At 43.0% G+C, this 17,340-nt stretch overlaps 1 protein-coding gene across 7 annotated transcripts in view; it reads right to left on the bottom strand.

Annotated features, from left to right (window-relative positions):
* unc13a (unc-13 homolog A (C. elegans)) overlaps positions 1–17,340 on the bottom strand; it is a 43,981-nt gene that overhangs the window by 26,127 nt on the left and 514 nt on the right. For 6 of the 7 annotated variants that reach the window (XM_052074700.1, XM_052074701.1, XM_052074703.1 and 3 more), the window contains exons 2-16: positions 12,253–12,282; positions 12,063–12,162; positions 9,885–10,002; positions 9,646–9,769; positions 9,468–9,538; positions 8,706–8,760; positions 8,140–8,169; positions 7,767–7,962; positions 6,346–6,465; positions 3,047–3,871; positions 2,501–2,594; positions 1,625–1,671; positions 1,464–1,542; positions 683–757; positions 227–446 (exon numbers count right to left, since the gene is read on the bottom strand). In XM_052074700.1, coding sequence (XP_051930660.1) covers positions 227–446; positions 683–757; positions 1,464–1,542; positions 1,625–1,671; positions 2,501–2,594; positions 3,047–3,871; positions 6,346–6,465; positions 7,767–7,962; positions 8,140–8,169; positions 8,706–8,760; positions 9,468–9,538; positions 9,646–9,769; positions 9,885–10,002; positions 12,063–12,162; positions 12,253–12,282 — 2,184 coding nt within the window. The remainder of the gene's footprint in view (positions 1–226; positions 447–682; positions 758–1,463; positions 1,543–1,624; positions 1,672–2,500; positions 2,595–3,046; positions 3,872–6,345; positions 6,466–7,766; positions 7,963–8,139; positions 8,170–8,705; positions 8,761–9,467; positions 9,539–9,645; positions 9,770–9,884; positions 10,003–12,062; positions 12,163–12,252; positions 12,283–17,340) is intronic. The other variant, XM_052074706.1, reaches the window with a different exon arrangement.

The raw sequence follows: 17,340 nt of genomic DNA, 5'->3' as shown, positions 1-17,340 counted from the left end.
TGCAATAATAAATAATTAAAAAAAGGAAAACACCGAGGAGGAGCAGTGGATGCCAACAAAAGATGAATAGCTTTTAATAAACTCTCAAGGAATAAAAACAATGAAATTTAAAAAGTCAATGTGATGAAATGGGTTACAACAGACACTGTGGCAGCATAATTCATAGGGGACCTCGTTGGTAGTCGTGTATATTTAAAAATGGTGCCTGCTATGTATCATCTCTTACTTTGTAGACAATCGGCGTTGAGCAGATCCTGGCACTTCTCGTGACATTTGACGCCACACTCAGTGCAGCGCATGCCCTGGCGTGCGATACCCCAAAGCAGCCCCTCACACTCGTAGCAGTAAGTGGGCGTGGTGGCGGTCCACACCTCGAAATTGTGCGGCGTGGTGCAGGAGATGGGATAGATGAGGGCCTGCAGGGTTTTCTTGTAGACATGACTCTTCTACAATAATGTAGGAGACACATGGTCATGGTAGTTTTAAGAGGAGCTTTTTTACCGGTTGTCAATGTCACCAAGAAATTGGCAATAACAAGAGTGAAATGTACACTGGCTACGTTTAGCCTCAAGATATAAAATGATGTATATCGCTTTTTCCAGATTTCCTACAAGCAAAATTGCTTTGAAGTTCAAACAAGAGGTTAGTTACTCTGTATTTCCATTTAATTGATAAGACTGACCAGCTCTTCATTATGCAAGGTGCTGGATGTCAGGGCTGAGGTGATGCCTGCCTTCCTGGAGTTCTGGACCAGTGACTGATTAACAGGAGAGAAAGTAGACAGGTAACCAAACTGTGATTATTGAGCTAGTACTGCATTTAATTTATGAGAAAAACAGTTTTGTTACTCACCATTGCCTGTGGGATTTATATGATGGTGGGGACAAAAGGGGACAATAAGGGCATAATTAAAAAAAAAAGAGCACATTAATAAATTCCTGAACAAGATGGAATGTCGATGATACAACAGGATTGACTTCATGGTTACCTATAAACCTTATGTCACTTCTGTGGCTTGTACCTACAGTATGCAACGTTCCTTTTGTTTCTGGCTGTGGTTGCTATGTTTGTAATTCTTAGTATTATGTAGTGTGTTGGTTTTCTGTGCATCCAACAACACAGCAGCTCTCCTTGGTTTTTGGCTCGGACCTGACAGTCAGTTCTGTGTGGTTCCCTTGCAAAAAAAAAAAAAAAGTGGTGGACGTTCACAGAGGGAGCTGCCAAGTCACACCCACGCTTGATGGGCAGGCAGGCACTCTATAACCCCAAATATGTGTAAACAAGCAATTCAAAAGTCAGTTTACATGTCCACTTTTACGTGGTGCCTCAGTCAAGGAGGGAATGGAAAGGGCAGAAAGCCAAGACGCCACACTGCAGATGGAATACGATAAAGATAAGCACAGCCTGTCTGCTGAAGCTGAGTAATATATGGACAGTGTAGAATTTAAAGTGATTAAACCAACCAGATCTCTGACCAGAGGCATCGCTTTCCTCTTCCTGAGGTCTGGCATGCTGTCGATACTGTAAAGAGCACCGCCCATCCTGAAGAGAAAGCACGCACGTATATCACGGATGAGAACTTACTCAGCTATAGATGTGATGCGTCATGGTAGCCAATACTTACCCCGCTGATAACAGCAAAGATGCAATGCCGACACTCTCGCCTCGGGCCTGTGGAGAACACAAAACGATGAACGTGGGGGGAAAAAACAGGTGGTGTAGGACCTCACCAGGTGCCATTAGAGCAATTGCTAAAATAATAAGATTATCATGGCATGGCATAATTGGTATTTTCATATTGCAAAATCATGGATCCACCTAAAATATTGAATCAACCTTGGCAGCTTACAAAACTAAACTCACTCCAGTGCTTAGAGTTGATCCTGTTGGTGCTGATATCATTCTCAACTGCTTTTGTACAGAAGTGAATGTGAACTGCAGCAATAGTCATTAGCATTGTCTTGTATATAGCAAATAAAAATGTATCAAAAAGTCTGATAGTATCGCTGCTGTTTACACCAACTTTTGTATAGTACTCATAGCATAATATTCGCTATTGTCTATATCGTGTTATAGAATCTATGATGATGTGTATTTTAGATTTATACAATGCTGCACCTCACCATCTTTCATTGTATTGGTGTTTCAACATATCAATGAAGTGTACAAGTCAAATTAAAAATAAATTATGCGGATTAACACACATCACCCACCTGAGAGTTTGCTCCAGCCAGAGGGAGGAATCAGAATGCACTACATGCAAATCGCTATGAGTGTGGAAAACCACTGAAAAGAAAACAATGAAATGGCAAAACAACGACGGGGTAAACTGAATAAAACACAAGACAATATAATCCAAAGAAACAAACAACGTTCCACAAAAGCTGGTAAAACAAACAACAACAAAAAAACATGCAGGAACAGATGCAGCAACTTATAAACGAACTTACGCCTGTAACAATTCACATATTGCAAACACAAACAGACAGTCAATGTGTACCTCTTGTAACTGCAATCGAACTCTGCTGAACAATCGGAGCCAGTTGGCTTTGGCTCTGGCAGGACCGGGTTCCATGAGTTCCCTCTTTGGGAAGCTGGTAATGTGCAAAAAGATGCAATTAACTACGGATGTGCAATATCCCTTTGTGTAAATTCATCAATACCATTCAATAAAACCGCTGCCAAAACCTAAATATGAAGCCAGCGCCTTTCGATTACACAATGAATCCACATTTAAGCATAGCAACTGCATTAATGTGAGAAAAAAAAGTTGAGTTTTGTACTGTCCACTTTATTTTTGTTTTATGATGTAATGGTTAACTTCTTAACCTCCGCTCTTCACACTAGCATCGTACTAAAAAACATCGCTATGTTTAATAATAGAGTTTATGGTAGCTTGCGACAGTTTGAAATTAGAATAAACAAATTCACTACGAGAAAATTTGTTTTGATATTAGAACAACTTCAACTAGCGTCAGATTGTGTTCAGCTTTGGAGGTTTACTCATACTGAACTATACCTCCTCGTCTGCATCGAGAGAACTTGCCTGGGTACAGAAGGCTCCTCAGTTTTCTCCTCAGGGGGTGGGGGGATGCTCTCCCCAGCCGGAAGTAGTTCCGGTGGTGGGAGCTCCTCTAGAGGCACCTCGGACTTTGGCTCAGGTTCCTGGAACTTGGCATCAGATCCTGGAATCTGTGATGTAGTGGTGGTGGTGGTCGGTGTGCTGTTGATGGGAGTGGCAGTGGTGGTAAATAAGTCTTGCTGGGCGGCTGCAAAAGGAACGTTGGCGGAGTCAGATGTGAAAGGGGGCAAAATGTCATCCTGTTTGAGAGGAGGGAGGACCGGGGTGGTACTTAAGGGTTGCAGCTGATCGGGAGGCTGCTGCTGATGTAAAGAGGTTTGCTTTTCCAGTGGAGGTCTGCTGGTGGACACGCTATCAGATGGGGGAGCGAGAGTGGCAACAGTGCTCGTAGGGATGTGAGGGGACCGCTGCTCCTCACTAAGAGCGCCATCCATTGGATAGATATCTTCGTCGTCCTCGTATGGCATCTCCTCCTCATCTTCGTAGTTGTACGCTCCTTCCTCCTCGTATATCTCGCCCTCCTCGTCGCCATAGAGCGCTCTGTCTTCACCGCCGTCTTTGACATAGCTCCCCTCGTCACTGTAGACGCCCTGCTGGTCATCCCCATCCCAGCCCGGGAAGTCCTCCTTGCCGTAACTAATAGACGAGTTGCAGGAATGGTACGAGTCGTTTTCGTCGTAGAACTCTGAGCCGCGCAAGCTCTCGCCATCTTCAGGAATGAACTCCTCACTGAGCTGGGAACTGCCTGGGCTCAGCTCGCCTGAAGAAGCATAGCGGCTGTCTGTTGGACTGAGGGAGAAAAGTGGGAAAACACAAAACGTAGCTGTGATATCAACGCATCCATTGAAGGGCAGAAGTAGCATCCAGGACTAGCAGGGCTTGACGTGTTGGTTAGTGGGACATTTAAGGGAGGTTGAGACGACACAGGGAGACGGCTAGCTACTTGTGGGAGAGGAGTGACTTTCAACCAAGCAGCAAGCTTGAGAGTGCATGTTGGAGGTGGGAGTTGTTAAGACATGTGATGCATCTACGGCCTTGTTCATATTGCAGGGTAATCTTATTTCTTCATCAAAATCCAATCCTGCTGCTACACTAATGTCATTTGTAAGTGATCAAAATGGAGTCGTTGCATCCACAGTGCTCTCAACTCAATTCAACTGTATTTATAGAGCACTTTCAAACAGCCATCGCTGCATACAAAATGCTATACATGGAGCAACTAACATATATACAACAATAAAGCTATAAATATGGACTGAACTATCATAGATTGCAGTGCCACGTAGCCACATGTCTACTATGCAAATTAATACAGCGTAGCTCAACCTCGGGCTAGAAAACATCTCTCATTCGTAGGTGGAGTTTTTTTTTCTTTGGTATTTTCATCAAGAAATGGGTGTTTGTGGCAGCGTGGGAGTGAAAACAGCAGACTTGATTCCCGGCCAATCCAAGCTCCTCCCCTCATTTACATGGTCGAAGCATAACAGACTCACTGGGGTCTATGAAGTCGATTGTTGCCCGCAAATTACATTCATAAATTCTTGCGAGAGGATCTGCACTTGCTGGCCTCTGCGAAGTGGGCACTTGGAGTCTGCATTCCACCTCTAATCGTGCATCTGTTTGTGACAACCTCGTGTCAGACCACCTGTGCCACTACTTACACCTGGTTTCACCTGGTCTAAAGCCTAGCCTACTATCTATCAACAAATTGTCATTTGGATGTGTCATAGAAAATGCCAACAGTCCGCTGAAATGCCCAACGAGGCTCAGCGCGGTCCTTCAAATTCCCAAGTACAGTAAACCAGACTTGCCCCGGCACAAAAATGAATATTTTTAACACTGAGTGCATGTTCCCCTCTTTCCAAAAATAGGGACCATCGTGTTTCATTATATCCTTTGGCAGTACGTAAAACAGAGTCAAGTGAGAAAAGCAGTGCAGAATTTATATTTTTTAAAAAACAAAAAAAAACAGCGAGGCAAAACCAACTTCCAGCTGAGTGGAAGTAGTAGAAAACACAAAAAAGCTCCATTGGGCAAAGAGCCTAACTTTGTCGTCATGATACTGTTTTCCAACCACCTACAGTAATGATGGCCACAAAAAGGGATTCAAAATATTTTTTTCCCTCAGTCTTTGTGTCATTGGTCAAGGACAGTTGGTGGGTTGAGTTTGTTCCATCACCTGTTTTCTTAGCGGGGTTATTATCATGAAACACAGGATTTGCATTGTATTTGCAATTTAAACCACGGTACCGGTTAAAAACCCTTCCCTCTCAAATTTTGCAGCCATTGAGCCGAGGTGGCAAGTCCCAAGTCTTGGAGAGGTCTGATACAAACACGTGCTTTGATGCATGGACGCACACGAGTGCCTTATTCTATCGCCTGTATTGATTCTTGTAATGTTGGTTCAATGATATACCTTGGAGGTTGCACTTAAGAGGGGGATATTGCTAGAGTTTTTCGTATGAGCGTGCACGAGTGGACAAATAAACATGGACCTGTGCTCCCTTTTTTAAAAGTTGCACAATCGCTCACTTGTGGCAAATGCTTAACGCGTGGCTGACTGAATCAATTGCATGGAAAACAGAGTTATTTTTGTTTGATAAACACAAGGTATTAGGTTCATCCGACTATGGATTGGCATAATAAGAGGTCAATTAATTGATCATTGGGAATTCTAACAATGCGGTAGAACTGATTGCTTGAACCATTGATGATAAAATTGTCCAGTCCTTCTGCAAGTTATTGGTTTCTTATATTGATGAGGTCATTTTAAGTGCCATCCATGCCATACTGACAGGATTTGTTTTTACAGATGCCGACGGGGAACTGGCCCTGTCGCTGCTGCCCATCCGGTTCCCACAGGCAGTTTACTGGGGAAACAAAAAGGCTGTCAGGCTCACCACTGCTGACGCCCAGTCGGCCTTTATTGACTTAAATTCTAGAAGTGGAATTTTTGAATTCATTAACAGTGTCATTATTCTCAACACAATTTAGTAAAATTATGAGCCCACCCAGGTACGACACTGCACCACCTTATGGCGAATAGCCAAGTGATTTGAAGATACAATAGATGCAGGACCAGCATTATTCATGATTTTTTTTCCTTGTATACATATGCAGAGAGATAGGGTAAAAGAGCGCATGCATGCAAGCACAGTGAGCGAGGAGGACGGGACAAGTCCACCACTGACGACACAGCGAGACTGAGTCACAGGCTGGAGCAGGAGGAAGAGAAGGAGCTCAAAGGAGGTACAGAGACCCACCTATCGGACAGCGAATGCCTACTGTCTAGAGAATATTGACGACTGGTGCGCCGGCTCGACCCTGACCCTGAGTCGATATCGCTGCGCCCGTTGGTGGCCAAATCTAAACTATCGTAGGGTCTGGTAAGAGGAGCAGGGAAAGGAGAGGGGGGAGAGGTAGGAGAGGAGCATCAGTAGAGCTCAATTTAAGCAAGGAAACCACATCGGATTCATTAAAAAGGCTCTTCACTCACTCACTCACACACACACACAAAAGACAACCACACATTCATACGCAAACTGTATACAAGAGCAGTGCGCCGCGCCCCAGCGTACTTGTATACACTGAAGCCAGGATTATTCTCTGAGGGAGGAAGAGCACAGTGGGGAAAGCATGTAGAACAAAGTGGAACAAAACATGGCCGCCAGACCAAAGTCGTTTTAGGGGAAGGGGTGGGGGGTTACAATCTGAGACCTCAAAGTGATGTATTCATAAAGGAATATTCTGTTTGGTTTTTTCCCCTTTTTTTTGTGATTTTAGACATAAACAGCAAGGCATGTTCGTCCTGTTTTCCAACAAAACAAACGATCATTGGACATTATATTAGGTACCCAAAGACAGCCTACTATTGCTGTATGAAATAGTCTGGTTAGAAATGGAGAGCCATTCATTGAACATGTTTGAAATGTTTTTGTAGTTTGCACTGTATCAAATGTAATGGAGCAAAATTAGGCAACCAAATTACAGTGGTGCGGTGAGAGGCGGGTTTATCATTAAACTAGCACAGAGGTGCCCAACCAGTCGATCACGGTCGACCGGGACTCCGTGGACTGGTCCCATGTCCATCGCGAGGGGTGTAAAGATTTGTGTGTGTTCATATGATATATTTTTGTGTTAGTGTACAGTATGTTGGCCAAAGAAGGGTGGGCACCACTGCATTAGCACATTCGTAACTTAACACAGTAGTATCTAAAATCATCTATCCCCATACAGTCTGCTTGCATTGGGGCCACTGAGGCACGAGATCCAGCAGATGGAGCTGCAATGGGAAAACAAAACACTGCAGGACTGCAGCGAAAGAGTTTTGCCTGCAGTTTTCAATCTAATGAATGTTCAGGACATTGAGGATTGTTTGGCCTTGGCGGTGGTCTGTACTCTATTGAGTGGTATTCTAGAATAGACAATAATGGAATGTCTCCATGATCTATGCAAGAAGTACATGGAAATTAAAAGTGCTTCTTCTTGTATGGTGCATTTAAAAAAAACAATTTTGGCTATAGACCTTGCATTATATCTCATTAGACTGCGTGGGTGTATCTAATGAGTAGATTGTCTTTGTGAATTAGTTTTGCCGATAATCTCCATGGCAACCTGCAGGCTGCACGGAAGTCACTCGGTTTAATTTGAGCAAACGGCGGTGATGATGACAGTGATGCGCTACCTCATGTCCCCACGGTCATAGTCCATGTCGGGGATGTCGTCATCGTACGGGTGTCTGTAGTGCTGCTGCCTTATGGGATACTGGTGCATGGAGGCATTGGGCTGAGATGTGGTGTAAAAGGGAGGCGGGATGCTGTTACTCGTCTCGCTGCGGTAGTCGCTGTCCCTGTCGTCCACGGCACTGTCCGGGTCGTCATCTGTTCACACAAACACAACGTATAGAGATATGTGGACAGGAAAAAACGCAAACGTCTTTTGAGCAGTTGTAGAGGAGCAAAGGGCTACTGGGGAAATTGCACAATGAGATCATTATTTCCAGCTCAGACGGGGACAGTCGATACAAATTTATGAGCACAGATGCATCAAAGACTTACTTTGCCGATCTCCCCACAGATTCCAATTACCTGCAAAAGAGATAAAGGGAGGCAAAAAGCACATCAGGATCAAAAACAAAGTACATCAGCAGTCCAGAAATATAAAACATAGGAAGGCAATTGCAGAGGGCTGAAGACTCTTGGGCCTGCCTTAACTTAACAACTTAACCTTTTCAGGGACAGTGGTTACTACAGTGGGCGGCTTATCATGTTATCGGGTTACAGGGTTCATGAAAGGGTTCAGAAGTCGTTTCAAGTTGATTTCATGCTCTATGTTTGTGCCATCTTCATTTTCATGACAGTGTGACAACTGAGTGATAAAGACATCTCTACATGGGACTACCCACTTCATTGTCAATTCACACCGGGCAGTCACACTATGCCTTCTCTCCGTTTATCATCCTACTCCCTTAAGCCTTATTACCATTTCCTACCCAATTCCAACCTCTTGTCTAGTTGCTAAATGACCCTGGGAGGAGGGAGTCCAGCGGTATAAAAACGAGACATCATGACATGCCATGAGAGGCATTTGATGCAGAGGAAGTAGAAGGTAGATTTACACTTACAGCACTGTGTGGACGGTGCCTGGAGAGGCCTCTCTTGCTCCTCTTGATCGGCATACTTAGAATGTAAATCCCCCCCAAAAAACAAACAAACAAACAAACAAAAAAGCATAGAAAAAAAGATAGATAAAAGAGTTATACTCAAAACTTAAGATATACTCGTTATGTGCAAGAGTGCTATAAGAAATTTGGGGTTTCAATTATTTATTTGACCTGTTATTGTAGGGTGGAATGATAGATTTTCTGTAATGTTCACAGTGGTTCACAATAACACTCAAATGCTAACATATATACATAGCATTTGAAAATGAAAACACCTGTACAGATGTATAAAAATAAAGGATCGCATTGCTAAATCACTCTTGATAATAATTGTGTGAAATCATTGCCATATTAATTATCAATAACATAATTGAAAGTAATCTGAGCAAATGTGTTACTTCAGAAGTGTCTATCAAACTGGTGACCTTTTCTTTCAGTTCTCAAAGAGAAGATCTCCATTTCAAAAAGATTGGCGATCTGATCTGACTGGACCCTGAGTAAATGCCATGACATACCTGGTGTGTCATTAGTGTTCTGGCTTTTAATCATTTTGCAGAAGAATGGTTTAAGAACTAATCAGCACCGAAACCGCAATTAGTTCTGTGATCCAATGAGATTTTTTTTAAAACATTGAGCAGCAGCTTTTATGCAAATGTTCTCTCTGGAACATTTGGACAGGCAGAGAAAAATAGATACAGTGCAGACACACAGTGAAGTTCTTACATCTTGGTCTCTCATGGCATTGAGTTGTTCAAGCTTCTTGGCCCAGTATCGTGCCTCGTCTTCTGGAATGTCTGCAGTGAATGTAGCATTGGCAAGGGTACTCTTGATTTGATCTTAATAATAAATGATTCTCAAACAATTTCTAATGTAGACCTAAATTGACAACATCAAGTCAAACCTAGTGGCAGTTCGAAGCGTGTATCCAGCAGCAACCTGTGAAAGGTTGGATCTTTGGTGCCACAGATTTCATTCTCGGCCATGATCACGTTGGAGTCCAGTGTTAACCACTGACCCGGACCTTCCTGGGAATTAAAACGAGCAATGCAAAACACAAATGATCAATCGGTGGCGATAATGTTATGTCAGTTTGTTCTGCGTAATATTATGTGAGGATGTACATTATTATATGCCAGATACCTCATTGGATTGCCGGATGCTACCCAGTGGGATCCATAAGGTGCCCACCATGGTGTCCCAGATCAGGCCTTTATTCCACACCTCCACTGTTAGGCCGAGGTCCAGCCGATTTATCTCGCTATGAGTCAGGGACAGGAGGTTGGAGAAGGGTTAAAAAGGACAGATAATAAAATCGATGAAAAAATATATATAATACATTTTAGATTTGAGATGTATGCATGTATGTATGCCCCTTGTGGTTATGAGTTTCTTTTTTTAATTTGTTACACAATTAAGCCTAAGTGCCTGCTCTTTAACTCTGATGATGGATAATCACTGATTGAATCTGCTGACGGAGATCATGCGTTGGAAAAAGACAGCTGCCAGCATATATACAGTATACAAAAGTGCAAGCACGCACAACGCATTTTCTTTATGACTAACTACAGTGAATTATGTGGCTCTCTTCCATCTAACAGACAGCAAAGAAAAAATTATTCATACAAATATGCCTAGTGTGGTGAGTAATATACTGTATAGGCAGTGGCGGTCCTAGCTCAAAGACATGGTAAAACACGAATATCAGAATAATACAACCAGGTAAGCAGATATTTGCCCCGCCCACCCACCCCCACCCAAAAAAACAACAAAACAAAACCAACCAACCAAAAAACATCTCCCTTAATATCTCTCATCAACAAGCAGGCAAGCCTCTCTAGGCTCAGGCGCACAGTCTTAACTGATTCAAATCCTAATAATAGCCGCAGCCTTGATATGAAAATTCATCTCCGTTTCCTTGGAAGCCGAGAATATAATCTAGCAAATGGCAGCATGTTGTGCCGCCTCATAAAAGGAGGAAAAATGATGAAAGGAAATGAGCGGGAGATGGTGAGGCGAAGGACACAGTCAGGTATTTACAGAGAAAGAGCTCATTAGCTGTGCTGTAATTTTCATTCACTCAAACTCTCCAGATGTGCCAACTGTTTGGGGATTTGGAATTTTGGAAAATCCATTTCGAAAGTGCCTTACAAAAATGCAGCAGAGATTGCATTTAAAATGTTGCCTGAAACATTTCCTGTACAATTAATAAAGGTTTGTGCTACTGAATTAAATGATTACAGGGCCGCCGCACACTGCGTGATGGTTTCGAATTCGACTGGGATCCGACCATCAACACTTGGCCACTCAACACCACCCGTTGGGCGATTTAGCATCAGGAACGACCCACACAAACAATTTAAAAAATAACTACAAATACAAAACATACTTTCATTATGCTATCCAGAGTCACTGTAGTGCAGCGCTAAACAGACACCGTTGGCTATAACTACAAAGCAATCCTTCAGTTATCATGTCATGCTCATAACTTGGAGTTTTTTTCCACAGCTCTTTTCGCCGTGTTGATGAGTCACGACTGGCTAAATCACAAAAGGAGCAACTGCCCAGCAAGACAAAACGCCTCACACCCACTCGTCTCATTCTTCCAGTCATTACTCAAAAGCTTCTGAACACGGAGGAGCAGCTGTTCGAGCACAAAGTAACGACAAAAGTTGCCCTCAGACTGATGCTATGTTGCGGAACCTCTCGTTGTGAGATTGAAAGTATTGAACGTTTTTGGGGGAGGGGAGAGGAGTCCATTTGGAGGCTTAACAGCATTTACTTTAAAGAATTCAGCACTTGTATTGCATCTCATCAGATTGTGCTGGTAACCCTAATAAAGAGTCCATTGAGTGTATAAAAATACAGGTAAGATGATTTTTAAAAAGCTGGGGAAGACAGCAGATGACAAATAAGTTAAAATGCCACAGCTGAGCCTGTCCACTGAGGCCTGCAGGGTGACATTTGTGTTCATGTGATCTATAGCATCCTCACTTAATCTTGTTAGTTGCCTATATCTGCCATCTGGTGTTAAAGCTCTCTATATTTTACAACCTCCATATCCAACACCAAAGAAAACGCGGAAGTGAAAACTGAACTGAAAAGCCACTGAATAAAATGCTGACACCTGTGTGACTGATACTTATAAGAAACCAGCCCAACCCCCCCCCCCCCCCCCCCAAAATAAATTGCTCCATGTCCCCACATGACACAAAAATGTGGCTCGGTAAACCGTATGCAGGTGGCAAGATTATGTTCCGCAAGAAGAGAGGATCAACTGCAATAACGATCAAGCTTTTCAAAAAAGAGAGAGTGACTCACAACATGAAGTCCTGCTCCCAGCACGGCTGACTGCCGCGCACGGCGATGGTGGTGCTCTTGACATTCTGCACCTTTAGGGTCACGTAAGTGTTGAATTTTTCTGCAGGAAGCGCAACAATGTTACAGATAAATATCTGAACTTCATACAATTGCGGCAAACCGGCTGAAGTACTGTGAGGAAAAATCTTACCTTGGGGTCCATCGAGCTTGGCTTTTTTCACTGCAAAGACACAAAATCAAACAGTGCATATGTAAATACTAAACATTGTCTTGCTAGCTAATAGCATATCAGTTACAATCATAATACAAATCAAAGATTGTGCCTGTTTGGTTACCTTCTTAGGCTACTAAAACTTTAGCTACACCTTTTAGTACAACACGCCAAAGTTTAATACTACGACAAACTATCAATTGTTAACGTTACACCACTCTTAAATTCTGGTAAGGGGAGATGTCCCACATGTGGAACGTGTGTGGGTTGCATCAGGAAGAGCATCCGGCATAGACTCTGCGCCAAACATATCATGCATGTGACTTTATGTGACGAGCCCCGACAGCGGCAAGTCGCTTCTTCGTCTTCTTCTTCACTGAGCAGCGAAACACCTGCACATCTCTACAATTCTGCATAGTTGGCTTAAGGCTTGACCCAAGTACTGGGTGGAAAAACTGAGAGGCAGAACCCTTTGTCGACTTATGAACACACTCCAGAGCATTCTCCACGCAAATAACCTCTGCTGGCATGAGACGCTTTAAAACCACAGTGGAGTCAAAGGCCCATTCATTATTCATTCCATCCAATGGCATCCTGGCGTTTAGAAGTAAGGCATTAATATTCACAGCGCTGACTTTTCATCCCTGCTGCTTGCCTTGTTTCATGCCTTAATGCTTCTTTGACATTCAAGATGAGGCTTTGTGTTCCATTACGCCGTGTCCAAGCAAACAAGCAGCATTGTCATGATAGGATGCCTGAACTTCAATCTCTGCAATTTCACATGAAATCTGTTTTTCTTTTGAACTGCCTACATAAACTGTGGTCAAACGAATACGCTCTCATTATAACCTTCATCCTGCCAGGCATGATTTTTTTTTTAAACCAATCCATTCATTTTCCACCGAACTTGCAACGGAGCAAACGAACAATGCTGAATGCTAGTCAAGCACCCTGACATTTGTAAGTGTCCAATGTTGATGATGACAGCTGAATCCACTCAAAACAGAAAGACAAATGACCAACTCTAGCTTCCTCACGTCTGCAATCTCCATTTTCATCATGGGCTTCTTCTACACTTTCCCCTTGTCTTTACCCACGCTCTGGTTCCAATTGAAAAGGAGGGTCATCGCTGCTAACAGTTCGCTACAACAACAGAGTGCAACCATATTACCTCACTACTCAGAATGCATTGCCACATAAACAACAAGGGTGACATACGGGAAAATAAAGTTTTGATAAAATGCAGGAAATTCTTTTTGAGACAAAAAAATCATGTTAAGCAAATACCATTACAGTCGAGGTTATTTTTAACTTTTTCTTGTTTTTAATTTACTTTGGAGGCGCAGCATGCACGCTTTCTCCGTCGGCCCTCTTGACTCCTTCATCAGAGGGATAAGTGATGGGCATTATTATCTCAAGGGCCTTCTGCGGTGACACTACTAATTTAAGAGCCCAGTTTGTCTACACTGATGTTGATGCTGCTGTGCTGTCACCGCCTGGGAAAATGACTCACAATGAGCTTCTTTGTCTTGATATATTGAGGCTGGTTGCCAACAGCAGATGCCCGGCTCTCATCTTAATGCCGCAGCAGATGAGTGAATTGATTTAACTGGACGGTTCGAGAATGTATCCACTGTATTATAATGTTATGTTTTGGGGTTTTTTTTGCCTTGTTCTGTCATGTACTGCATCAACTTGTATGTATTTTATTTAGAGTATCCATTGACAAGTCAGGTAGACATCTGCACCTTTATGAAAAGTTACCACTGTATTTTGTATGGTGTGATGACTCAATTGAGGTTGTGCAGATTTTCAGATGTGGAATTTTATGTATATCGTATTTTCCGCACTAAAAGGTGTACCTAAAAGCCTTCCATTTTCTTAAGAGCTCACAAATGCGCCTTAAAATCCGATGCTCCTTGTGTGTGGTCATTACGTTAATATTTCGACCCCAAAATGGCTCCTTGCTCGAGACATGCTGACAACGCAGAGTTCAAACTTAAGGCGATCGGTTACGCAGTTGAACACGGAAATAGAGCAGCGGCAAGAGAGTTCAGCGTTAATGAGTCAATGTTATAACTTGCTGTTGGCTAAGTGAACTGTGTCGCTGCTTTAATAAATAAGTTTTACTGACATCTGATCGTTATTTCTGTTGGCGTTTCCTTGAGCGTAGCTCATCTAGTGGATGCATTGTAGATTGTCTTATAATGCGATGCGCCCAATGTATGAAAAAAATTACAAAATAGGCCATTCATTGAAGCTCATAATCCAGTGTGCCTTTTAGTGTGGAAAATACGGTATTTAAAAATTATTTCTACGCCTTACCAGGTTGCTTTGTAAAAAGTACAGAGATTCACTATGAGCTTAAGTTGTAAATAAAAACAGATTCATAATATTGTTGAAACTGCACTCATTTTTGTCAAGAAATTCCAGATTGCTTGTGTTATTTGAAACAAGATTTGCCATTAGATCATCTATAAATGTGAATATTTGTCAAATGTACTTGAATGAACCTGAACAAAAGTGGATTGCATGATTTATAGCTTCTTCGTCCACAAATATCCAGTATATTTCTGGCTCAGTTGCAGATAAAATTGTGAACGTGGCCTCTGAACTAAAATGACACTCCAGCTGCTAAATTGTCCACAGGTGTGAATGTGAGCGAGTAGTAACTCCCATATATCAGCCTTGTGATTGACAGGAAATCAATTCAGGGTGAGATTGGCACTGGCCCCCATGCGATGCTGCAAGATGACACGGCAAGGATGAAAAGCAAAGCCTTTTAAAGACACGCCAGCCAGACGCCATCATGCTGTCTTGCGACTAATTACAGTTCATGACATTTCGTGGGAATTTCTACTAAATTATGATGAGAACAAGTTCATTTGCAGCCGAGGCGGTCACATGCCCTTAGCGGACGTAGCGTATATTCCCTGGAAGCTCCTTGCTTGCCTTCCCTTGAAACAGCCACTAAATGGCAGATGCATCTCGGGCTGCACCCTTGTCAACACTCCTCCTCAAATGCTGCTTCCTCCCAAGGAGCCAGTCCTTCCTTCACCCTCCTCCTCACCCTCTCCTACGAGCTCCCGCTGCCATGTGGTGAGCGCGCACATGTGCACCCTTCCTCTGCCTTTCTCTCATGCTCCATTAATCTCTGTGTGTGAGCTGGCACAGCGAGCTGCATCCCCAACTCTAAAAATAACCACTTCAGCGTGACAGGGTTGGTGTGGGGGGTGGGGAGGGGGGTTGCCGGAAAGGCGGATGGAGGGTAGGAGTGGGATTTGGGGGAGGGATGGTGAGAGCGGGGTGGTGGAGGGGGGGGAGTGAGCACTCGCAGCTTGAAGGCATATTGGACTAAAACAGCACTACTGGGGAAGCAGAGAAGGGATGAGTGCAAAATTCAGCAGAAATTGCTGATTCCGTTGCCAGATCTCATTTTCTCCCCCCAAAAGAATGAAGAAATCCAGGGTAATGAATGCAATCACATGTGGGGCAACTCAAGCAATGCATATTTCCTGAGATGGTCCACTTCAGATGCTACATCCTGTTCTGTAAAATCGACAGTGCAATGGAGGTGGACAGCCGTAACATAACACTTAATAGCTACTAAAAGCTTCTTTCACCTTGATTTATTATTGCTTTTATGTAAAACACTCTCAGCAAAATGTACACTATACAGAGGTTGAGAAGTGCAATGTATATCCACCCCTCGCCCACAGCATTCCTGAAAAATTGAATAATTAGGCCTTCCTTGAACCTCCGCGACTAACTTGACTTTGATGACCACTAAACATTTATAATGGTCATTGCAATCAAATTACATTATGGGGCTATTTTTTCTCCTCATAGAAAGTCATTCTAATGTGGATAAATGCTGAGTCTTTTTGATGTCCATGTAGGTTAGTAATAATGTAGCATCATGTAATCCACATCAAAATGTGCTTTTTCGGCATTTGTGACAACACAATCCATCGTATCAAAGTCAAGTTGATATGTCACATTTCTGTCTACAATGTTTATAGCGCCTGAAGCCGATCGACATTAAACTCAATTTAGCTTAACCTCGGGCCTACAACAGAGCATCATGATGAGAATCCAGGAGTACTGAGAGACCGAACGGGTTGCCATGCCAACACGAAGGACATAAAGGCACCAGGCTGAATCTCGAACATGACATCCGTGCAATGCGCTGCTCACGAGTGGAAAAGATGGAAGAGTTTCATAAAGGTTGAGCTTCTTCATACCTCCTAGGAGGCTTCAGAGAAATTAAGATAATGGTGTGTCGGAGGTGCAAGACATCCAAAACAGGCTGGATGGGGGTCTTGAGGAATGGACTTGGGCACCCTTGGTTTTGGTTAGTAAACTGTTAACTATTCATCGGTGTAACTATGAGTGAACGGTTGCTTGTCTATATGTGTCTTGCGATTGAACGGAAAAAAAAATAATTGTAAAATGAGGTTCACATAAAGTATGCGTTTAACATTTATTGAGTGATTGATTAGGTGTGATTGTGAGCACGAATAGTTGTTGTTAATATGTGCCCAGTGATTGGCTGGCAACCAGTTCAGGGTGTACCGCGCCTACTGCCCTAAGACAGCTGGGAAAGGATCCAGCGTGGCGGCAACCCTTGTGAGAATAAGTGGAAGCGGAGTTGAAAACGGATGGATGGATGGATGGATGAGTGATTGATAATTTTAAAACTACAAAGCAATAAAAATATTGATTCTACATTTGAGCGTTTTTTAAACCTTATCTGTTATACAAATGAGTCGAGCCGTCGTCGTTTTCTAAAAATCAAATGTGGGCCTAATGGGAGCCTAAAAGTTTGCCCACTCCTGCTTTTGAATGCTCGCAGAGCTGAGGTCTCACCTGGTATGTCGATATCATGTATGAAGACCATTTGAACTCCCGAGTTTTTGTTTCTGACTTTTGAGCATGATCTTTCTGTGAAGTGGACCACTTATGTTTGAAACCAGGACACTCGGACCATAAAAGCATTCACTTCCAGTATGTGCCTGGACTGACGCGAGAGTGGGTTACATCTTGTTTTAGAGCATTTGATACCAA

This window comes from Hippocampus zosterae, chromosome 8, assembly GCF_025434085.1.
Source record: "Hippocampus zosterae strain Florida chromosome 8, ASM2543408v3, whole genome shotgun sequence".
NCBI lineage: Eukaryota > Metazoa > Chordata > Actinopteri > Syngnathiformes > Syngnathidae > Hippocampus > Hippocampus zosterae.
Note: the sequence above shows the minus strand (reverse complement) of the source record. Positions and strands in the feature narration are given on the sequence as shown.